Here is a 24,954-nt window from a genome sequence, read left to right on the forward strand (position 1 = left end):
GACCATCCCTTTCTCGTTTTAGCAGAACGATCATCTCTGTCAGCACGTATGTGAGTGAACCTGTCAACTTGGATGAGATTGTCCGGAACACCAGCGTGAAACCAGGTTTCATACACACCAGCAAGCCAGACTCACGATATTTGAAGCTCGCTCCTGCCTGGGTGCGCAGCTCATCCAGATTGTTCTTTAGTGATTGCGGTTTGCAGAGCAGGATGCAAGTTTGACAGCTCTCTGCACCCATTGCCTGACGCCTCCTCTCCCGCCCCGCCTGACCTTACCCGGCAATGTCTCCCAGCATTGCCGGGTGTGGAGCGTTCACACGTATAAAGCTTCTTACCAAAGAGAAGCGTGTTAACCCTGGTGCAGCCCCACTTGCGTTCACACGGCAGTTTCTGTGGCCGTGCAATACGATAATAAAAATAATAATAAGTAATAACACGAAAATAAAACATTTGCATGCGTAAAGTGTACTTCCTTTTCCCCGCCTTGTTTGTGCCATATCGAAAAACCATGGTTTATACTTCTCCAGACAAATCAACGCTGTGGTCTATCAGACACCGTAAAAGGATGAGAGCGAGAAAGGAAAGAAGTGCAAAATACCCAGGATGCAAGTTATGCAATACACGTATGTAATCAACTCTTCTCACGTGTAGCGAGTCTACCACTGTAGCGTTCACACGTCCCATTTTATATCGGTGCTGCCCCGCAAACTAACATTTACTCCGGAGTCAATTTTTAAACCACCTCCAGAGCAGGATTAAATTAGTTCCAGTTTAAGCTGTTTTCAGGGGCTACACCGATATAACTTTGTATGTGTGAACGCTCTATGGGGGGCAGCAGTAAAAGTTGCCGTGTGAACACCCCTATAGTTATATCAATATTCTTTTCATGTCGCGTTTAGCAGCCACTGTACAGAAATACAGTATATATGCTACTAGTTTCAAGAGAAGGCTAATCAGTGGTCAGTACAGATGTGCACACTTATTGCGTTTCTCATTGTAGTACTACACTTAAGATGTAATAAATTATTCATGCATGCTTTTTGAAATTATTTGTGAGAAAGTTTTGTTTTGTAATTACAATACAATACAATACAATACATCTTGATTTATATATTACTGCCATTAAACTTGACAATGCCACCACAAACCGTTAACAATGACTGATTAACTATACTGTATCATAAAATGTTACCCATAATGAATGTTGTTGAAAGAATTACCATTTGAAATGTTCATTTTTTTTTCTCCATTATTATCGTACTGCTTTTTAAGCAAATTTCAGTGAGCAGTCCACTGAAAATAAAGTATTCAACTGTCATTTGCACATGATTAAAATGTGTTAAATATGCAATTTCCTCAAAAATAATATTTAATGTAACACATTTTAATCAACTTCAACACATGTACATGTTTGAATTAGATTAATCCAAAGTTTGTTTTTTTCAGTGGAGAAGCCTGCTTGAAGTACATGAAAAAAAGGATTGAACACATGGAATCCCAAACATACTTCTTTCCAAACGTGAACCCTACCTTCTGTCGAATCTCTTCTTCCATTTTGATGGGGGAGCCAAACTCAGCAACTTGTCGGACCCCCTCGCTAGCATAACCTCCATACTCCCAGAGCACATAACCTCGAGTGTGGGATGCACCAATCAGTGCAGACCAGTGGTTGGCCCGTCCTGTAGGACAGAAACATAATAAATTCTGATGGGTGAAAACGGTGACAGTACTGTGCCAAACCTGACAGTATTCTGTGTCTTAAAATAATAAAGAAGGGCCCGATGTAAAGAGTTGTATTGGTTACTCCAGTAGAAATTTCCTCAACTTTACCAAGACACACATTTTACATCAGAAACATGTCATGTCACATCAACAAACAAAAATGTCCCAAAAGGCATAAACACTGAAATAAGACATATTGTAGGGCTCTATTTTATTGCTCAGCGCAAGTCTAGCATGAGGCGAAGTCTAAATTTCTGCAGCGGCAGGGTGGAACTTGTTGTGGTATTTTCACAGAAAGGTTCAAGCGGGTGCAGCGGGGCAGATTAAAAAAAGGTTTTTTGCACCATTGTGGTTGGTTGTGAACACAGCCGACTCGATTGGCAAGCAATCAAAGCGAATCCTCTCACGTTGTTTAAATGAAGATCTCGGGCATTTGTAGTCCTTCACATGGTGGAAGAAGAAACAAATTTACTTTAGTCGTGTGGCAGGTCGTGCTGTGCAAAAAAAATATGTATATTAGGTACTGCAAGCAGACCTCTGTGGGCGGATGACGTAAAGTCAGCCAGGGAGATCACAAATTCTTTGCCATGGGAAGTGGGATGATTTAAAAAAAGATAAAGGGAATAGTAATAACAATAAAATATTCAGTGAATTGATTTTACAATGACAATGCTGTACTTTTCTCTGAATGAAAAACAATGGCATGCATAACACATGTCTGCAGAGCTCAGAATCTGTGCCCTGATCAAATTCATGAAGATTGCTTTATATTACATGTGCCAAAACTTAGACGTGGTTACAGTAGGCATCAAGTGTAGACAAAGTTCAGACTAACCAAACTCCCAAACATGCCCAACAAAGCTCCCGCCGGCATAAAACTCAAGATGCCTAAGGTTTTACCCTGAAGCACAGCTGCTAGCTACGAAAATAAACCCTATTGTATAAATTTCCTAACAAATGCACTTGTGTGCAATCTAATCAAAACTGATATACTTGCAGCAAGCCATCACTTATTCTCTTGTATGAATGACAAGAAGTGGAAACAAGTTATTTGTACCATCTGCCACCCATTGGAAGATCATTTTATTGTTCTACTGCTCACTATTACTGGCATATATATTTGGACAAAGATTCATTATTTGTTGTAAATAAAAACTGACTTTTGGACCAGTACCTGAAATGGGGTAATTGTTCTAAATTATGCCAGCCAACATCCAATTTTGGAGAGATGGAAAATATTTCGTCAATGAAACAACAACAGTAATTTGATTGGGACTCACTGTTCTGAATTATGCCAGCCAACATCCAATTTTGTAAGGATGGAAAATATTTTGACAATGATTCAACAAAAATAATTTGGTTGGGACTCACTATTCTGAATTAAACCAGGCAAGATCCACATTTTTTAGGGCTTGAAAATATTTTGGCAATGACTGAACAAAAAGAATTTTGTGAATCTAGCATTGTAAGTGTGTGTGTGTGTGTGTGTGTGTGTGTGTGTGTGTGTGTGTGTGTGTGTGTGTGTGTGTGTGTGATGTTATACTTAATGCAGTGGTTCTTAACCTTGTTGGAGGTACCGAACCCAACCTTTTCAGATGCACATTCACCGAACCCTTCATTGGGGAAAAATAAAAATATGATTCAAGAAGATGGCAAATCATGCAGATAGGACGCTGAGTCCCATCACTTTCCGTGAGGCATGTGAATCCATGTTGTTAATAGTTGTCTGAACGCTTTTTTTTTCGACATAGCATGTATTAAAAAAATTCTAAAAAAAAATAAAAAAATCACATGACGTACTATCACGACAGTCACACGTTGACGACTGAGCGAACTAAATTTCCCGCAGCACTGATTGGACAAGCAATGTAATGTGATCATCTGCAGCCAGTGGTGGCCAAGCGGGCATGACATAACTAATTAACATGCTGAGTGGGGTGTGTCTCAACCTCCATGGCAGAGGCTCCGTGGAACCCCTGAGGCCGATTCACCGAACCCCTGGGGTTCGATCGAACCCAGGTTGAGAACCACTGGCTTAATGTTTTAAGGGACATAAACTTTGGACCACACACTTATCAGAAAAAGCATATAAACCTAAGAAGACAATTGTTAAAACCATATTGTAATAAAATGTTTTCATTTTGACTTTAGATGACACCAGTGGCAGTAGAGTACAATGAAGAGAATAAAAGGATTCTCGTCACCCACAAAAAAACAAAAAACAAAAGTGAAACTCTCCATACTTGAGCAACAGCGGTGTACAGTACATATATGATGATGCTGTCTCAATAATGTACTGTGACCCCTCCACACACATCGACTGGGATGAATTCAAAATTACATATATGATGTGGCATATTAAAGAATTCTTTACTGGCTCGCTATATGTCTGCACATATACTGTATGCATGCTTAAGACGTGAGCTCACTGGGATAGTCTTTGGGATGCACTTTCTCCGACCAGTTGCCATAGAAGGTGAGTCTGTATTTGGCTGTCCCGCAGGCACAACACTCCAAGGCAGGGTCTGCTGTTGCCTCTCCTAACACCCGCTCTGCATAGAAAAGGTTGAGTAACATTAGCTTCAATAAAAATAAGCCAATAAAATAATCCGTAAATAAAGCAAAAACCTTGTCAAGATACCATCCCAAAACACAAAGAAAAGGCATTCTGAGTGTTTGTCCAAATGCATGCATAATGGAAAAGTACAGAACCAAAGATAAATTGGTGGATAAATGGTTTTGAACCTGGAAGTCCACTCATCCATCTCCATATCCATTACTACCTTTGACCAGTGTGGCAATGACAGGATGAGGCTATATGAATAGTCATGATAGGAAATTAGTCTGAAAAAATATCGTCATGTCAGAAGAGGATTTTTTTGCGCAATTGTTTGAATCAGCATTTTTAGAAATAAGAGAGTCCAATCCCCAAATGCAAAGGCAATGTTTAAACAGACAGGCAGCATTGTTACAAAGGGATTTTACTCAGCAGCGTATGCCCGGCAACCCGAAGGCTGAAACGCTGCTCTGTGGTAAAACACAAAAGAATATTTCAACACAGACTCCCGGGAGATGCCCTCACGGCTTTCCTGTCTGCCTCTCTTGGCATAATTTTGAAAAATGGCACAGAGAAACCGGGAGATCCTGTACGGGCATGAAATAAAATGAGGCATGGTAAAGCTTGGCCCCATATTCGGTGGTCAAGGGTATGAGCAGAAAGGAGGAAGACCATGATAGGCAGCTGTCATTACCTTTCTCGCATAGCCGGATGGTAAGAGAGCCCTCGTCCTGGAAATAGATGATTTTCTTCTGGACAATGCTCGCCCTGAAGACAAAGAAGAAATATTGTACAATATTGTTGTTGTGTCTCCGCAAAACATCAAATCCATGTCATCTTGCAAGGAGTATACTTTGGTCTTAATTTACTTCCGGTTTGGGCCTGCAAAACGGAATAATTAGCAATCTTATACTCCGTATACTTTAAGTGAGCGAGAGAACATGCTTTGGAATCTTAAATGAGGCCTTTATTGGTTGTCACAAGAACTCTACTGTATTCATTAAATTGCAGCAATTTTAATTTTAAGAAATTATGCCATACGGAGCAAAGCTACATCTTTACTCGGTTAAGTTATATTCTATTTACAAGGCAGCAACCTCAAAATGGATAAATCAATATTTTTAAACCTGAATTGCTTTTAGAGTATGACAGTACAATCAAACCTCGGTTTTTGAACGTCTTTGTTCTCGACCAAATCGGCTTTCGACCAAAAATTTCGAGTTTTTTATGCCTCGGATTATGACCGAAAATCGGTTCTCGACCAAAGTGAGCGCACTTGAATGCGCCACTCGACTCCTCTCGCCTTCCTTACACGAGGAAGTGACGCTTGCTCGGGTAGACGAGGAAGTGAAGCTTCCTCGTGTAGCGTTCCATTGTGAGCAGACGTGCTCAATAAAGATTTTTTTTTTAAAGAGCATGGTATGGGTTTTCAAACAAATCTGCTTTCGAACAGCCTTCTGGAACGGATTATGGTCGAAAACCGAGGTATGACTGGATATAACATCCCTTGCAATTGGGGTGTACAGTAAGTTTGATGGCTATGTTTTGCACCTTTAAATACCAGTCGAAACCTTGCACAGACTGCAACCGAAATGCAATCTTTATTTTTGCAGCCTGCGAGAAGTAAGAATTTCATCTGGTCACATTTGTGCGAGTGCATCTGTCGGAAAGACTGGGGGTAACTGAAGTGCAGTTTCATCAGATGAGTTTTTTCACCAACATGGACCAGTTGCCACGTGCTTTCGACATCCTGTTGAACCACACTGCAGAGAAGAAGGGGACCAGTACGGTAGTGATACGCACAAAGGAAGGGAGAGAAGTGTTGTGCTCGCAAAAGCCCTCATAATTTCTAAGGAGGCGCACGGCAATGAGACTGACTCTGACAATGACGCGAGGGTGCCTGGCGTGCTTGATTGCCCAGCTGTTCATTTCGGTTACAGAAGATAGGGACTTAGATGGATTTGAGGATGAGGACTAATAAAAATATCCTGTGAGTACCTTGTTAAATACTTCAATAAAGTACAACCAAACTCAGTTTTGCTCCCTTTGCCTTTTCAAAATCACACGCCAGCCTGCATGCATGCTACCGTATGCTAGTGTATGTTTTACCATACCTGCGTCCAATAATTTAATGTGTCTTGTCTCTGTGTTAAGTACAGAAATAGTACTCGTAACTGACACTACGCCTTTTAATACTGTGCATCATATGGTTGTGAAAATACTGTATCTCAAGGGTGCTAAAAAAAATGGTAAGACCTCTATGAATCCGTGGGTTTTGTGCAAACCCATGTTCCTTTAACCTCCATCGTTGCATGTTCTTTTAGTGTCATTGTGCTCAAAACTGGTTTGGATTTACCCATTTTTCAGGGTCCCAGTCTTGGAATTAATTATAGTTTAACTTGGCCTTGGCTCTGACACGACATTTATTCAAGGACAAGTCAATTCGTGCATGCTTTATTTGTGAATTTAATGACTATGATTCAAATATTGTGTTTTGCGATAGATCAACAAAATACTTAGATGCCATCCATGACTGACTGCACTGCAGATTCCCAAAGCGTCACAAATCTGCACTGAATGTTTTGTCAGTCTGACCTCTTTAGCACTAATGAAGGGGGGTTAAGAAAATTGGGCCTCATAATGAGACACACATGTGTACCTTTAGGTCCCGAGTCATATTTTTGAAATTCAATGAAACACTATTTTAAGAGTTCCCACTGACATTATGAGAGGATGCTTTTGCTGTACAGGAACACCCCTGATTGTACTTGGTGGCGACCTTCATTTTACAGATAACAGCTGCTGATTGTTTATTTTTTGTATCTGCATATGTGCTCTTAATATGAATGTTAATATCTCATTTTCATAGTGCATTTCTCAAGGCTTGTGTAAATGTTTTACGATTCAAAAACACAACTTAACTTGCCCCATTCTTGTTCTCGACTTACATTCTTTCAATTTTGGTCTTGACTTGTTCTCAAACCTCAACATTTCGGTTTAATCTGGTGCATTGACTACTAAATAACCCGCCTCAACATGCACTGTGCTGCATATCCGACAGGGACATACATCAGCATATTGTGATTAACAGTTCATTTAGTCAGTGTCACACTAAAGCTGGGAATTAGATTTAGCATTTAGAGATCTTAAAATGTTTGCCATAAAGGTCTATTATTATTACGTCCGTATGGTGGCAACAGGGTCTTGGGTGCTTGTACTTGATCATGCAGAGACACATAAAACTGTGTTATTCAAGTGAGCAAAAACACATTGACTGGACACAAGGGAGAAACTGGAGACATTATATTGAAGTTATTAGTTATATTGCTTCTATAAATCTAACAGAGCAAATGGTGCAATAGGGTGACTGCTAAGGCATGAAATTGAAAACAAAAGTGAAATATACAGAACATCACCATGCTTCAATTGATGACTCCATAACATATTCAGTGTTGCTAATGGTCAATTTGTCTGCATCATGTCATTTAATCACTCAATGCACCAATAAAATTCAAATCAAAATAAAAAATGGAGGTGGTCATGGTGTCTAGGGACTGTCAGCTAGAGTGACATGCAATGTCTGTCTTTCCTTATTTTTCCTTGGAAAACAAACAAAAAAAAGTAGTGATATTCCTTTAAAATTCCAGACTCTAGATTGCAGATGACAACGTGAGGTCAGGAGTAACACAAATCACTGACCATGCAAATATTGCATCCTATAGCTGTCAAGATGTCACCATTGAAAATGCGCTTATTCCGATGATGCATTTAATATTTTGAATTGGAAACTACAGTGCAAAGTAGTACATTATCTTCAAATGCAACCTCAAGGAGTCAGTCAATGCTGCTCACTGGCATCTCTTGACAGTTTTACCTTGGGGTGGCGAGCAGTGGTGTAGTGAGGATTTTTTTAAGTGGGTGTACGCGATTCTGGGATGTTCTATATATACATACAGAACATCAATCATAGGCTACAACACCAGTTGAACTAACGTTAAATTTAATGTTTTACTACTCCAAAATAATCACAGGCCAACGTTATTAAGCATAACTCGCATTAGAACAATGATCAACAAACATTTCAATAAAATTTTAATGTGGCGTCGGGAGAAGTGGGTGTACGGCGTACCCCCGCGTACCACGCCCACTACACCCCTGGTGGCGAGGGGTGGCAGGAGGTTCATTTGGGAAGGCGGAGGTTACAACACACATTTCTAATTCAGGTTTCATTTTCTGTATTCCCTGGCACATTTTATACACGTCACGTGAATAACGTTGAGCACAATGTTGGGCACTCAGTCCGTGTAAGCCATGCAATAACAATTCTCACCTCGGGCTGCCACAAATGATTACTGTGCTACAGTATTTTCCGCACTATAAGGTGCAACTAGAAGCATTCAATTTTCTCAAAATTATAATCTGATGTGCCTTATATATGGATCAATATTCTGATTTCTTGGACGTAGTATTTTAAATGTTCTGTAAAGCACTTTGTTACAGCTGCAGCGGTTGTGAAAGCTTTATATAGATAAACCTGTATTGTATTGTATTGTATTATATTCCCTTTAGCATAGCTCCATCTAGTGGATGCAAAATGCAACCGCAGCCGCTATGGTAGCTTCTGTTCTATGCGCCTTATAAGATGGTGCGCCCTCTATATGAAAACTAAATGAGCTGCGCACCCAGACAGGAGCGTTTTTAAATGGGCCATTCATTGAAGGTGAGCCTGAAACTCCGAAGCACCTTGTAGCGCGAAAAATACGGTAGTTGACTAGTCACCAATAGTAGTTGCAATTAGTCGACTCATCAGATCACAGGTCAATCACAGCATATCACACGAACAAGCAACTTCTCTTATATAACCATCATTACCTTTACAGCCTGAATTCTTTGTACAAACTAAAAATAAATGATGATATTACATTCAACTTTGATTAAACTTTGTAGCTTGTAGCAGCATTCCTGACATGTTTCTAAACATTTACATTGCACCTTTATGGTGCAATGTAAAGGTGATACTATGGCCTTAACATTATTAGCTGTAAATGTTGAGCATGCTCCGCATAATATAATATGTGGCAACTGAGGCCTCCTATAAAACTGCCAAAATATCACTGACTACCTTGCTTCCATTTCCGACGTAATGTGTTTGTGAAGCAGGATTATCTGGAATTGTGGCGACTAAAACAACAAATGTGGACTGGACACATTTTTTGTGTTATTGTCTCCCATTATCCCAAGACCAGTTTCTTGAAGAGAAACAAGCTCACGATATACAACAGCCACATTCAGCGCCATGGTGAGTAGTAGTTTGAATAGTTAGTGTTTATTTCTTTCCATTCCTGTCCATTAAAAAAAAAAAAAAAAAAAAAAAAAAAGCTGAAACCAATCCAAGGCACAAAAAAAAGGTTGGTATAGCTGGATAGATAGAATGATCTTACTTGATCAATTACCGTGATTTTCAGACTATAAGGCGTTACTTTTTTCCCAAACTTTGAACCCTGCATCTCTACAACACGCAACAAACTGATTTCCAAAGATTGCACTGCACTGCGGTGAAGCTGAAGCTTGTCGGCAAATTGGCCTCATGTGACAACGAGAGACTGAGAGGTTCTCGGATGGTACTGAGCAACTGGCTGCGTTCGGCATTGTTTGGGGGGGGGAAAGAAAAAGCATCTACCATTGTTTAAGAAAAATAAAGGTTTTTATGCAAATATACCATGTTATAATATGGGAACCCAGGGATATGAATTAATATAAAGCGGCCAATGTGTGCATAACTTTCGTTTTATGGCTAAATTTAACTGCCCTTAATCAGGAGTGTTTTCTAGTGCGGAAATTATGGATTTCATGTTCAAATCCAGGTTGCTGCCACCTATTCAAGAATGATACAATAAGTTTTATTTGCATTATTTCACCAACAACTATAATTGTGATATACTGTAGAAGTAAGAGTATTTGTAGATTCAGCTCATGCTAAATTTATTTTAGCCTCAATACTAGAGAATAATGAGTCCCGACCACTACATTATGTCATCTAGTCATGGGAGAACTGTAAAAAAATGAACTGAATAAAAATGAACTTTAATCCAGCCGTAAGGGAAGAAGTGGAACTCTGTAAAGAAGCAGTTTTTTTCGGCAACATTTGGCACTGAAATAGTTTTCAGACTTTGGCTTCAATATTATGTACAGTACTTTGTGCTTCCAAAAACAAATTCCTCACAGTCCTCACAGCGTATGTCCTTGCAAGTGTTTGTGAATGTTTAAAAGGTCATAGTGTCCTTCTGGTAGTTGAGGTTGAGTTCATCCAAATATGCTCTGAAAGAAAAGTCTTCCTACATGGGTGGGTAGCAAAAAGAGCCAAAGGACATTGAGAATGACAAGTTTTCCAACCCAGGTTCCAAGAAACTTGTACAAGCACTATATGCAAGTCCACCACCTCTCTCGAAATGTTTGTCCATGTTCGTCTCATGTCAAAGTTCTGCTGAGTCTCGCCATCAGTATTCTCATGCTGTTGCTGCAAGAACAACAGGAAAGTCAACAAACTGTCAGCTCGCCCAGTGACAGCAAACTGTGAGTTGAACTGTTGACGTGTTCTAAACTCTTCAGACTTAATGCAGACGGAGATATAAGTATTGATCACAGAACAAAAAGAGAAGGAGGTCTTGGTGGTTTCAAAACCTCAGTGAACTAAATGACTTCTTTATTCCTTAAAGTGGCATCTGACAATTCCTCTCACGTCTACACCTCACCATCTCTTTGTTGGAGCATTAGGCTGGAGACTTTCAGAATGACTCTGAATGACCTATTGTGCAAAAACGTTTGCATTTGTGTGTCAGGGAAGAATACTAAAAATGTGACTTTTGGGCTGGGTAGGGAGGGTTGCTTTAAAAATGTATTTGGATAAAAGTTATTTGTTACCCCTTAAAAAATTTAGTTCTTAACATAATCCAAGTACCATAATATTAATGTAATGGAACTTGAATACTTTTAATTAATTTCGGATGACTCCCAACTCCAAATATGTTAAAAAAAAATCAAACAACAAAAATCGATACAACATGAATTTTTACCGATTTTATTTTGGATGATTAATATGCAACATTTTGGAATGCCAGAGGAAGCCGCAGCATCCGCTTGAGCATCCATAATTCAAATCCAAAGCACGGTCATCATTTTGGCACTATACAGTAAGTCAGTGTTTTTCAAGCCCTGTGCCTGTGACATGGTTAGGTGTGCCGCAGGAAAATATCCAATTTGTATGCCTCATAGCTGTCAACCTCGGCTAATAGCTGCCCTTATAAATTATTACTTACAAAGCAACAAAAACCCGTACAACGGTTTACCGCGCATGCGCACATCATGCTTTATCAATCTGACCGTACGCAGCGATGAAAAAAAAAAATACAATTGGGGATTACTTTTGCTGGTTTGCCATGACAATAGTAGCGATCGACGATGGCATTGTCGTTGGCTACGAGCAGGTGAGACGATCTGGATTTGAGCCAAAATGGTCTTTGTGAGATCAGTTCACAATTGTTTTTTTTTTTTTTTCTGTATAAAAGTTGGAATACGCCATACATGATTTGAAATGATAAAAAAAACGTATAACATACGAGGAAAACATACAAGTTGACAGATATGATGCCTGTGCGGTCAATCGCCCGGCAAAGTAATCGTGTAGGACCCTTCCGTACCGCTACAGAGCACCAACAGCTAGCCAATTGCCTTGTGTTTAGACTGGAGTCAAGCGAATTTGTGACACATGAATGCAGGATGACGGTGAAACAGAAAATATGAAAGATTATCAAATACTTTTTCCTTTGTGTTTATTCATTCATTCATTCATTCATTTTCCGAACCGCTTGATCCTCACTAGGGTCGCGGGGGGTGCTGGAGCCTATCCCAGCCGTCTTCGGGCAGTATTTGAATCCAATTCAAGCTGTTATAACAGCATTCTTCAATGTGAAAAAAACGGTTATAGTAACAATATAACACGTTAATTGTTAAAATAAGCTTTTTTTTTCACTTTTTTAGCCAGTGGTGGGCCGCGAGATTTTTTTAAATGAAAGAAGTGTGCCTTGGCTCAAAAAGGTTTGAAAAACACTTGCAGTAAGTGACACCAACAGGGAACACACATTTGTTTGTTTGTTTGTGTGTATGGTGTTTAAATAATAAAGCTGTGGGTTATTCATGACAGTAATTAGTATTTATTTACAGGTTGTGGGTGGAGGGCTAGCCTGCTAACTCTTAGCGCACCTCGATGATAACAAGCAGTCTGGATAAGCTCACAGCTCACACCTTTCTTTTTAAATGTTGTTTAAAATGAATAAATCTTTCCGTGACTATGAACCAAAACAGTGACCATCCATTTCCTTCAAGTCACTTATGAAAGTGACTGGACTGAGACCAACACTTAGCCAGCCAGCCAGTAACCTGTCTAATTTTTTTGGTTTGTTTTTTCCAACAAAAAACCTTTTGAGGAACGACCAACTGCAGCACATTTTCTTTTTCATGTATTCATTAAATTCAGGCAGCACTCATCAAAAATAGGACATACGAAACATAATTTTCAGATCAAAACTTATTTAAGGCTGATACCGATCAGATAGACTGACATTTGGCAGCCTGGTGATCCAGTGGTTAGCGCATCGACCTCACAGTGCAGAGGTACCGGGTTCAATTCCAGCTCCGGCCTCCCTGTGTGGGATTTGCATGTTCTCACCCGGGCCTGGGTGGGTTTTCTCCGGATACTCCGGTTTCCGCCCACATTTCAAAAACATGCATGCCAGGCTGATTGAACACTCCAAATTGTCCCTAGGTGTGAGTATGAGCGCGGATGGTTGTTCGTCTCTGTGTGCCCTGCGATTGGCTGGCAACCGGTTCAGGGTATCCCCCGCCTACTGCCTGAAGATGGCTGGGATAGTCTCCAGCGCCCCCCGCGACCCTTGTGAGGATAAGCGGATCAGAAAATGAATGAATGAAAGACTGACATTTGTACAGTGGACAAACTTGAATGTTTGGTATGAGTCCGTCACCCATTCTGAAACTATTTAAAATCAGCAAAGTTCTCCAACTGCTGAGCTGAGCACAAAGAAGCTACAGTAGATGTTTGGATTGGATTGGATACAACTTTATTGTCAAATTGAGTTTCACATTTCATCTGTGCTGTATGTTACACATACAGCACAGATGAAATGTCTTCCCTCTCAAGACAACATAAAACAAGAGGAACAAAAAAATGTTAATGCTCGTCTTGTCGGCGGTGACGTTCGCTCACATAGATGGCGAAGCCCATGCATGTCCAATGAAAATAAACGATTCGCTTGCTCAATTCAAACATTTTTCATAAGGGTTACTTTTTTTTTTTTGTCAACACCAAAACTTGTGCTATAGTGTAATAACATTGTGTACCTGTGCGGCTTCCTAACAGCAGGGTTGAAGCAACTAATAGATACACAGAACATACACTCAACGTGCCAACTCAGAAGAAGATGGAATATTAAACAGCTGGACGTTATTTTCAAATATTTATTTTTTAATGGATCCCTGCCACATTTCTTTCTGTTGTCAAAGTCTTTGCAATAGCCTGTAATTTATTGTTACTTCACAACAGAGTTGAAGAAAACCTTTTATTTCAAGGATATGAAGCATTCCTTTGTGTGTGTGTGTGTGTGTGTGTGTGTGTGTGTGTGTGTGTGTGTGTGTGTGTGTGTGAGCGCGAGCCTCTGACTGTCTCTCCGTCTTTGTGTGTATTAATATTGCGAGTTCCTACTTGCGGACATTTGTAAATGTTCTGTAATTGGCATGATAATTAGCAAATTCATAATTTCAACAAGCGTCTGAACAGGGAAAGTTTTCATTGATGTCACCATGTTCCACAATCTCGTTTGAACAAGTTTTGAAAGTTAATCCCACTAATTTTGCAATGATTTTTCTACAGTGAAACTCCTCTACAACGAAATCATGTTTGCAGCAAGAAACTTTTCACAACAGGGGGTTTTTCACTGTAGCAAATTTGATCTCAGATGTAAACACACACAAACGCACACACACAAACGTATGTGTACACGCACACACAAACGTATGTGGCGTCAAAGCTCTTCATGTCTTAGCTGCTTGACATCCAAAGGTCCGTTTTTTAGCCATTTTAGCAATGCAATGTTCTTACTGTGGCTGAAACTAACAATAACAAATACTTCCTGGACTACTGCGCATGTGTAAACCAGTGTGGTGGTTGCTGTTGTCGTTTCCGAACGAAGCAGTAGAGGTCACTGTTGGATTAGACTTCGTTGTAGTGAATCTCATCGCGAGGCAAGAGCAGAGAAAAAGATTTCGTATAACGCAACAGGGTTTTTTTCGTTGTATGGGGGGCAGGAAAGTGGGAATGGTGTTAATGCATGAAGATTTTTTCACACTAGGGGGTATTTTCGCCCATGTAGGTTTCGTTGTAGAGGAGTTTCACTGTATCTGTTTAAAGAAGGACACAAAGACCAAAAAAACAAAAAAAAAAAAAAAAAAAAACTGAATTTGTAGTAAAAAAAGTTTTCCAAACTAGTGAAACCAAGCACCAACTTTATCATTCCCTTGGGCAGAGTCAGCACTTGCTGTTTCTTTAGAGGTAGACACTTGTATGGAATGATTGAAAAGAGTGAAGGCAACAGCCAGCTGAGGAAGGTCTGACATTTGACTTCCTCCCTCAAGGCTCAGAAAGAAGAGCGCTCAGTGAGTTCCAGTGCCAGTGCCAGCGGCTGAGTTGAGCAGAGACAACACTTGATCGAGAGAGTTGTTTAAAAGTTGCTGACTTGTTTTACTTGCCGAGAGATTGAGGTGAATGCTTCACAGTCCGCTTATTTTCGATATACAGCTTTTGCATAACTAAGTATAAATTCTATTGGCCCTCTTCCCCCAAAACCCTTTAATTCAATTAAAATGACTCAAAAAGGCAACCCTTCCGGTGTGATGAGCAAAATTTATAGTTAAATGTAATGAATTCAGCGTGGTCTTATTTTTTTCTTTAGCCAAAGACATTTGTTTCAGCGGCATGAGTTCTTACTCGGTGGCAGGTCTGCCTCTCAAAGTTCTGAGTTTCGGGTTAGGAATCTCAGCTCTGGTCTGCTTTCATGAGTTTTCGAAGAGTACGCCAGATGAATTGTCAAATTTGCACATTGATGAGAATGCGGGTGTGAATGGCTGTTGGGTTGATTGGCTCGCGACCATTACAAAATTTAGTGTGCCTATTGCCCAGTGTCAAATGGGATTAGCTCCAGCTCACCCCCGATCCATAAGGATTGGCGCAGTATAGAAAACGAATGGATGGATGAACCTTTGCTTCTTAAATTTCCAAAAAAAAAAAAAAAAAATGGGTATGCATGGTTGGAAATGTTCATGACCAACGCAACTTCAGTTCAGACCTTATTGCAGTTTGTTTCTTTGGATGCAGAAAAAAAAAAATCCTCATCACTTTATTAGGACATACATCTTTCGCCCCTGGCAGAGGTCCACACATTTTCAATCCACATGCTAGCCTCAAAGATCATGGTTGAGTTAATGCGTAAATGTGGTTTGTGATGAAAAAAGAATTGAAATGCCGTGTCATAAAATCCACTTCAAGAAATACAACCAAAAAAAAAAAAAAAAAAAAAAAAAAAACAAATACCACAGGAGTGACCTTGCACGGCAAATTGTAAGCGCTCACTGACTGGTTTTGCCAAGCTTGAGATTCAACCAATTATGGCTGCAAAAATAACTTACAATCAGTCTGAACCCCGGTTGAAGGGACTTACTGCATATTATGATATTACTATGCATTGTTAGTGAACACTTCATTTTTGATCTGATTGACTCGTAATGGATTTGAAAAACAGAACTTCACCTTTTTCAGTCCCTGCTCTAAAGAATTTCTCTTTCCCAGATGGATTTATGAAGCAATCAATCTGCCGTGTCAGGTTAACACCGCAATGCCACTGTCACACCAGATTCATATGAATGATAACAAATCTGTTTTCATATAATAATCCAACTGTTTGGCACTTTCAAAGTGTGATTGTCATTCTAGTTAAACAAGTACAAGAGTTTAAAGAATGGGAATCGGTATTTACAAAGGAACAAGCTATTTGTTGTAAGGCGCAGTAGCATACGGGATGAATGCATGCACATCAATGCAGAATTTAAATGTTTACACAATGTTTTTGCTAAATTAAATACACTTCTACTGAAGGTTCTTGGCAACTTTCCACAGGCTGAAAAGTAACTGGTCAAAGGAAGATTTACATTTATTTAGTAAAAATGCTCGATTCTGGAACCAGATGAGTAGATTGTGTCCCATAATTAAACTTATTCAAGTATTTTGGATGTGTGGCGACAGGATGGTTGACTGGTTAGCAAGTCCGCCTCAGTGCAAAAATGCATGGTTCAATTCTGGCTCCAGCCTTCCCGTGTGGAGTTTGCATGTTCTCCCCATGCCTGCGTGGGTTTTCTCCGGGTACTCCGGTTTCCTCTTACATTCCAAAAGCATACGTGGCAATACAAAAAAATCTTATTTTATATCAAGTCAAGTCAAGTACAACTTTATTGTCAAATGCGCTATATGTGCAACATACAGCACAGATGACATTTCCTCCCTCTCAACCAGACAACACGACAACTAGAGGAGCCGCTGCGGGTGCCTGCGCCGCCATCAAAAGAACAGTTAGCATAAAATGACAAAATAATACAACACAACGCATAAGACACAGACAGTCGTGCAATCTGAACCACTTTTCCTACATACACTTTGTTGTTTGAAGCAGTTGTAGATGAAAGAGGAGTGAATCAAAGTGTCCTTTTCACCAGTGGATCAAAGACGTCATCTGAAAACGTGCACACGTCTGCTACAAGCTCAGTTTGAAAGCAACAAAAAGCTTTCACAACAGCTGCAACGGAAACAGAACATCCAGCCATCCAGCCATTTTCTAATCCATTTATCCTCATGAGGGTTACGGGTGGACAGGAGCCTATCTCACCTGTCTTCGGGCAGCAGGCGGGGTACACCCTGAACTGGTTGCCAGCCAATCACAGCGCACAGATAGATAATCATTCACACTCGCAGTGACACTGAGCGACAATTAGTGTTCAATTTACATACTTTGCATGATTTTGGAATGCGGGAGGAGACCGGAGTACCCAGAGAAAATCCACACAAGCACACGGAGAACATGCAAACTCCACGCAGGAAGGTCAGAGCTTGAGATCAAACCCTTCACCTCTGCACTGTGAGGCCGACATGCTAACGAGTCGATTACCACGCCGCCTTTACAGAACAGCTAACATAAAACAACAAAATACAGTCATACCTCGGTTTTCAACCATAATCCATTCCAGAAGACTGTTCGAAAAGCGATTTGTTCGAAATTCGAAACAATTTTATTAGCCCATTATTAGGGGCTAATACACTGCAGAATTAATATAAAAAACAGTCAGATATGCATAAATCACAACAAACACGTCTGCTCACAATGAACGTTACACGAGGAAGCGTCACTTCATCGTGTAAGGAAGCCGCGAGGAGTCGAGTGGCGTATTCGAGTTTGCTCAGTTTGGTCGAAAACCGGTTTTCGGTCGTAATCTGAGGTGTAAAAAACTCTAATTCTCTGGTCGAAATCCGATTTGGTCGATAACAGAGACGTTCGAAAACCGAGGTTTGACTGTACAGAGATATAACACAATACATACCATAAAACATGGACAGTCATGCAATCATAACCACTAATGGAACACTCTAAATCAGGGGTCCCCAACCGCCGGTCCGCAGACCGGTACCGGTCCGCAGGGCATTTGGTACCGGGCCGCACAGAAAGAACAAATTACTTGATTACTTCCGTTTTATTCATTTTGGAATCTGAAAGATGTTTTATTTTGAAAAACGCACAGGATTCTCTGTTATATCCGTCTACAGTACATCACTCTTGACGCGCTTCTCAGTCACGTGATAGGTTACCGCTAAAATGAAACCGAAGAGCTGGCAAAGCAGAAAATCAAGCTCGGGCCTGTGGCGAGTCGTCATTTTCATGCACTTTGAATTTGCGTTGTATCGTATTTTGAAGGCATTAAACATTACCAGAGCGATAAGAGTGTTGCGACCAGATTAGACGCTCCTTGTGTTTATTATTATATTTCGAAAACACCACAGTTTTCATACAGCTCATACCATATTATTTTGTTGTATTAATCCGCCACACCTTAAATGCCGGTCCCTGAAAATATTGTCTGACTTAAACCGGTCCGTGGGGCAAAAAAGGTTGGGGACCCCTGCTCTAAATCATCCCTAGGTGTGAATGTGAGCGCGTCTGTGTGCCCTGCGATTGGCTGCGATTCGCCTACTGCCTGAAGACAGCTGGGGTAGGCTCCAGCACGCCTGGGAGCCTCGTGAGGATAAGCAGATTAGAAAATTGAGGGATGGGTGGATGGATAATGTGATGTTAATTGTGTAATTGCATCGAGTTTGAAACAGTAGGTGTTTGAGTTGGCAGGATCCTCAAAAATATAATCGTACCTCTCTGTTTCAATGACAAAGCCAGTTAGAAAAGTTTACTGGAGCACCGCAAATTATTAAGGAGGTTGCTCTTAAAACATCCAGGAATAATTTGAGACATTTGTTGGACTGCCCAGAGAAAAACACACTACAGTAAAATGTTGATGTAAAATGAGTGTTCTCTGGGTGCAGTCAAGGTCTTTTGTTCAAAAAAATTGTCTGAAAATGTGCCTTGCTGGCATTTCTTCAACAAATGCTCCCTATACTTAATGGGGACGCACATACTTCCTTTTTATAATTAATGGGATTTAAAAGACTTTGCCATTGGGGAAAAAAAATCCATCAAGTTTAAAAGTTAAAGTGACAGCCAAGTTAGAGGAAGTTTGGATGAAGTGGAACAGAATTTGTATGGTGTTATGCTGAATCTTTGTGTTCCTCTTGACGAGGGACAGCGACAGTAATTGGAGGTGAATTTGCATAGCAGATGTGCCTTTTTGCAGAGGAGGATTTATTGTCCAACAAACACTGAGATCGATGTATGCCATCTGTCAAGAGATAAAGCAGCAGATAAATTAAAACTAACAACTGGGAGCGTACCAAGGAGGTAAAGGCATGTTCGTGCATCTCACTCAGCTGTGGGAGAGTCATGGAATTTCTCTGGAATTTACGTGAGGAGATGAAAACCACACAGATTGAGAAAAGCTAGAGTTGTCAATGAAGACAGAGAAAGGCAGACAATGGAAAAGGCAGCTTGCAACAGGTTTCTGTCTGCCGGTTTAACAGATGAAAGTGAAGAAACGGACATTTAACCCGAAGCATATTTGAGTCACAAATGTTAAGGGCTTTCACAGATCTCCCGCTCCCGTTTTATGTATTATTGAAATAATGTTTTATTTATTTTCCCCATTTTGTGGCTTAGCAAATTACACTCTTTAAGTAGAAAAAACACAAATAGTCTTCAGTACATATTTTTGGCAAAGTGGCGCCCATGTGCTTGGCGTTTGGGGCAGTGTTACATCCTCTCTGGGCAGTCCAGTGCACTGACTTGTCTCGCCCCCTAACTCATCTGACAATTTGCTAACAGTAAGTAGTCAGCGCTGGGCGTACAAACAGGGGCATCTTCATATTCGTGCTGGGGCCATAGTCTTGTTCAGCATGTTTGTGAATTTGGTAGACACGCCACACCTCATGGGTCGTTCCTGCCACGCCCTCCGGCGCATCTGCAAATTTGGTTATAAAAAGTGGACTAGATTTTAGACTACCTAAAACTACGTCTAACTCTGTGTGCAGGACAACGAGCCTCAGCACACAGACTAAACCAAAAAGGAGTGGTTTCAAGACAACTCTGATTGTGCTTGAGGGAGGCAGCCAGCATCCAGACTTGTATTGAGAGATCTGAAAATGGCCATGGAGCAACACGCCCCGTGCAATCTGATGAAGCTTGAGAGGAGCTGCAAAGTGGGATGGGCAACAAAACTACCCAAAGATAGGTGTGCCAAGCATGTGGCATCATTTTCAAAGAGACTTGAGGTTGTAATTACTGCCCTTGGTGCATCAATAAAGTGTTGAGCAAAGGTTGTGAGTACTTATGTAGATGCGATTTCTTACTTTTTTATTTTTAATAAATTAGCAAAAATAAAAATAATCACTTTGTCAATATGGGGATTTTGAGGAAAATTTTTTCTTTAATTATTACGTTTTGGGTTGAGGATGAAACCCAACAAAATGTGGAAAAAGTGGAGCGCTGTAAACACTTTTCAGAGGCACTGTGTAGTCTTGATTTAACTTTTTTAAGTTTTATTTTCAGTAGGCAGTGGGCATGTCTTTTGTCGTACTTAACTGTTATCTGAGTATGAAATGATCAAATATTGCCTGTAATGTTAATAGAGGTTCTATGATGACAACCCCTTCACAATAAATATTGGATTGTGCTTTGAATATACCACTATTTGGAATAAGCAATAACAGGGATAAGACCGTTTTCTCATCTAGTCATATTATTGAAGACATATCCTTCATAGAGATACAATACATGTCACCCACACTTTAAATGTTCTTGCAAACAGTGGTAATGTTAGTTAAACTCCAAGTTTTGAGAGAAAATAATATGCCGTTATTAAGGGAAAGTACAATGACGAGACATATCGTTAGGTGAGATGATTCCTATTGCACATTCAATTAATGCCTCTGTAAATTAAAATGAATTAGTGCGATGGCAGCTTGAGTATCTAATGAAAGTATCAATCGTTAAATTAAATTCCCCTTCGTATAAATGGGCAAATGCCAGACTCTGACGCATTATGGATGGCAAAATCAATCTGGTACAACAGAGTCAACTCCCCCTGTGATAATATTCATGCTGTTGTTTGTGATAGCATTTGGGGGGGAAAGAAAAACTAATGGAAAAAAAAAACTTACTTGAGTATGACACAACCACTCCCAGTAGGTGGCGCTGTCCAGTAAACCTGTATCCTGGTGCGTCTGCGAGGCGTGCTCTCCGTCACCGCCGGGGGACAGTTGGTCATGAACTGTGTGTCCTCTTCATCAATGATCTAAAAAAAAGGCAGAATATAGTATTGTTGTTATCTATCGGACCGAAAGCCAAGAACTGTTTTTCTGTGAATATTTAACCTCAATTGATTTGATCATCTTGTATTTCTAGAATCTTCTTTAGGTCAGATTTACGGTCATTTTTAAACCTTTAGTGTAGATGCTCTATTGGTAAGATGCATATTATTATAATATAAAATTATGTTTTCCCCAAATGTCCTTTCAATTGATGGGATGAGAAAAGTGTCCCAAATGTCAACGTAAACTTATGCATTTATCAAAGATGTTATGACTGCCATCTCCCCAATGCCTTTACCTGACTCCCATATCATCAATGACTGTAGAAATGTGAATGTCGTCTTGATCAATCTCACTCGAACTGGACGAAACAAAAGTTCCAGCATCATCACCTTGCCCAATGCAGACTTGAGATTCACGATCCTTGATTGCTTGGCTTGAGCCCACTGTAGCCTTGTTTCTGTGCTTTTGTTTTGAGTTTTCTGGATGTAAATCACATTTCCTTTCGGCGGTTTCTTACAGTTGGGTCACAGATGTTAACTCCCATTTTCACCCATTCTTTCCTTGATCTCTCTTGGTGAAGCCATAATTCATGCCAATCCTTTGGTGCAACAGCTTTCCAAAGTGTGACCCCTGTTATTCAACTGCTCAACTTTTAGAACTGAAAAATTACAAACTCCATTCATATGTTCTTCCTTCAGAATTTAGTGATTCCATTATTTTCTTGCCTCTGCTTGCTCCCCCCAAAAATTGTGACCGTCCACAACAACCTTCATTTTTACTGTTTTCAGTGTTTTACACAATTGTCTCAAACATGTCAGAATGAAAACAGCATAATAGAGAAAAGTTGAGAAAAAAAAAAAACGATGATAAAGTGCAAGTTCGAGAAGGGGCCAAAGGAAGCAAAGGTTTGATCCATTTACGCCAGATTGGGTCCAAAATCAATATAGAAGTTATCAACCATATCCTTCATTGTTGAATTTTTTTTATTACTTTTTTTATTACTATTCACTATTACTATTTATTAGTTTATTACTAATTGCTGCACAATGCAGCAATTCTATAGTTTTCCAGATTTGGCATTCCACAAGACACAAGAGGACCTATATTCGGTCATCTTCCAAGAGTTCCAAGGGAATCTGGTTTATCTCCAAGGTGGGGGGAACCCCATTGTGAAATGCAAACATTCCAGGGACATGTGACCCGAAAAAAGCAGCTACAAGAACTGCAGACATTCATTCATTCATTTTCCGAACCGCTTTATCCTCACTAGGGTCGCGGGGGGTGCTGGAGCCTATCGCAGCAGTCTTCGGGCAGTAGGCGGGGGACACCCTGAACCGGTTGCCAACCAATTGCAGGGCACACACAGACGAACAACCATCCGCACTCACACTCACACTCACACCAAGGGACAATTTCGAGTGTTCAATCAGCCTGCCATGCATGTTTTTTGGAATGTGGGAAAAAACGGAGGACCCGGAGAAAACCCACGCAAGCACGGGGGAGAACATGCAAACTCCACACAGGAAGGCCGGAGATGGAATTGAACCCGGTACCTCTGCACTGTGAAGTCAACGTGCTAACCACTCGACAACCAGGCTTTTTGTGTTAATAAAACAGGAAAATCAAATATGAAACTTCATGTGTATGCAGTTTAAGCAGAACCCTACAAAATATTTTCAATGTGTTTCATGTTTCATTTATATTAGTTAGTTGACATATAGTAAGAGTCACTATTGTAAACTTTCACGTGTTGTTTTCCTTTAAAATCAGTTTTGGTTGGCTGGATTGAAGTTTGAATTCAATGATTCATTATACACAAATTATAATCTTAAAATTTCTTTGTTCAAAGACTGGAAAGTTTGAATTACTAATTTGCCCTCCCGCCATGTTAGCCGAGACTTTGGAAGTGGCGGCTGAATTTGATTTTTACCAAAGAGCCCTGTTTTCCCTCTGACTTTCAACAATCATATCAAGTCAATCACGAAAACGGCCTTTTATCAGCTGAAAAACATAGCCAGACTGAACGAGTGCATGTTCCAAACTGAACAGGAGAAACTGATCCCTACTTTTTTCTCCATTACACTTGATTATTTCAACGGTCTTCTGACTGGACTCCCTCAAAAGAACATTAAACTGCTGCAGCTTAGGTACTGACCAGACCAAATAGATAGAACTCCAGTCCTAAATGTTTTACACTGGCCCCCAATCAAGTGAGAGAAGACATTTTAAAATTATGACATTCACAAGGGTCGCGGGTGTGCTGGAGCCTATCCCAGCTGCCTCCGGGCAGTATGCGGGGGACATCCTGAACTAGTTGCCAGCCAATCGCAGGGCACACACAGACAAACAACCATACACACTCATACTCACACCTAGGGACAATTTAGAGTGTTCCATTAACCTGCCACGCATGTTTTTGGAATGTGGAAGGAAACCGGAGTACCCGGAGAAAACCCACACAGGCATGGGGAGAACATGCAAACTCCACACAGGAAGGCCGGAGCCACAATCGAACCCTGCACCTCTGTACTGTGAGGCTGAGGCGCTAACCAGTGGATCACCGGGCCGTCCAAGTAATTGACTCATATAACACATTATTATTAATTTATTTATTTTAAATCATCTGACCGGCCACGGCACAACTATGAATAAGCGGTTGGAGTGGAAGGTGGTCTACAAGTGCACACTTCACAGATCTCTGATCACTCTATATCATCCGGCCGTTGAGAGCTGCTTGTCGTCCCTTGTATGTCCCTAATGTAAATCACAGACCTCGAACACCAACAATAAATTGGGCAAACCGGTTTCTTTTTCCACACGTCAAGGACTGCACCGCTCGCACACCGATTTTAAAGGGAATGAGAGGAGCTGTTTCGAGTGGTCTTGAATGAAGCCAACTGTGTTCACACCCACAATGGCGCAAAAGACCCTTTGTTTTTAACTGTGTCAAGCACTGTGCCACTGAAAAAAAGTAAAAAGTACATTTTTCATTCGATGACTTTTAACTGTGAGGCAGACAGCTACCCATTTTCCAATTTTTTATCAAATTAAGCATCGGGCATTTATCTTACTTGGAATTACATTTTAAGGACTTAATTACCGTCATGAGTTGAGTTGAGTTGAGTCATTTATGGAATGGTCATGTTTTATCTGTACCGCAAGTCATCTCACTATCTGCCCATAAATTTGAAAAAATTAAAAAAAGTTTTATGACTAATGCAAGTCGTCAGTCTTCAAAGTTCTATTGTGACCGGACAGCAACTAAAGTAAGAAATGACAATCCATTATTCCAGATTATTGCATTGATAGTTAAAATCTGCGTGCCTTTTTTTTTTTCATTCAGTAAGGTGAGAGAGAAGCTGGCAGTCAAACGTGAAGTGTAAATTAGTGTGTACATTTTCAAACTGCTATGTGAGGTCTTCTCCGGGTATTTTACAGACTTATATCCAAGTCCCTGTGGTTGTTGAAGCCTTTCTTCAGGATATGCACGCAAGCAGACGCAAACTCATACAGACTGACCCAAATGTACACCCTCTACCTTCTCCAGAGATGAAAGTGGACTTTTCTGAAAATTCCGGGAAAAAAAAAAA

The 24,954-nt window shown here is 40.3% G+C and overlaps 1 protein-coding gene across 2 annotated transcripts in view; it reads right to left on the reverse strand.

Moving 5' to 3' along the window:
* Nucleotides 1–24,954, reverse strand: part of spon1b (spondin 1b) — an 89,842-nt gene that overhangs the window by 44,597 nt on the left and 20,291 nt on the right. For both annotated transcript variants that reach the window (XM_019876922.1, XM_019876921.1), the window contains exons 3-6: nucleotides 21,212–21,345; nucleotides 4,976–5,049; nucleotides 4,154–4,276; nucleotides 1,533–1,681 (exon numbers count right to left, since the gene is read on the reverse strand). In XM_019876922.1, coding sequence (XP_019732481.1) covers nucleotides 1,533–1,681; nucleotides 4,154–4,276; nucleotides 4,976–5,049; nucleotides 21,212–21,345 — 480 coding nt within the window. The remainder of the gene's footprint in view (nucleotides 1–1,532; nucleotides 1,682–4,153; nucleotides 4,277–4,975; nucleotides 5,050–21,211; nucleotides 21,346–24,954) is intronic.

The sequence above is a fragment of the Hippocampus comes genome, unplaced genomic scaffold (genome assembly GCF_001891065.2).
Source record: "Hippocampus comes isolate QL1 unplaced genomic scaffold, H_comes_QL1_v1.1 scaffold110, whole genome shotgun sequence".
Lineage (NCBI taxonomy): Eukaryota > Metazoa > Chordata > Actinopteri > Syngnathiformes > Syngnathidae > Hippocampus > Hippocampus comes.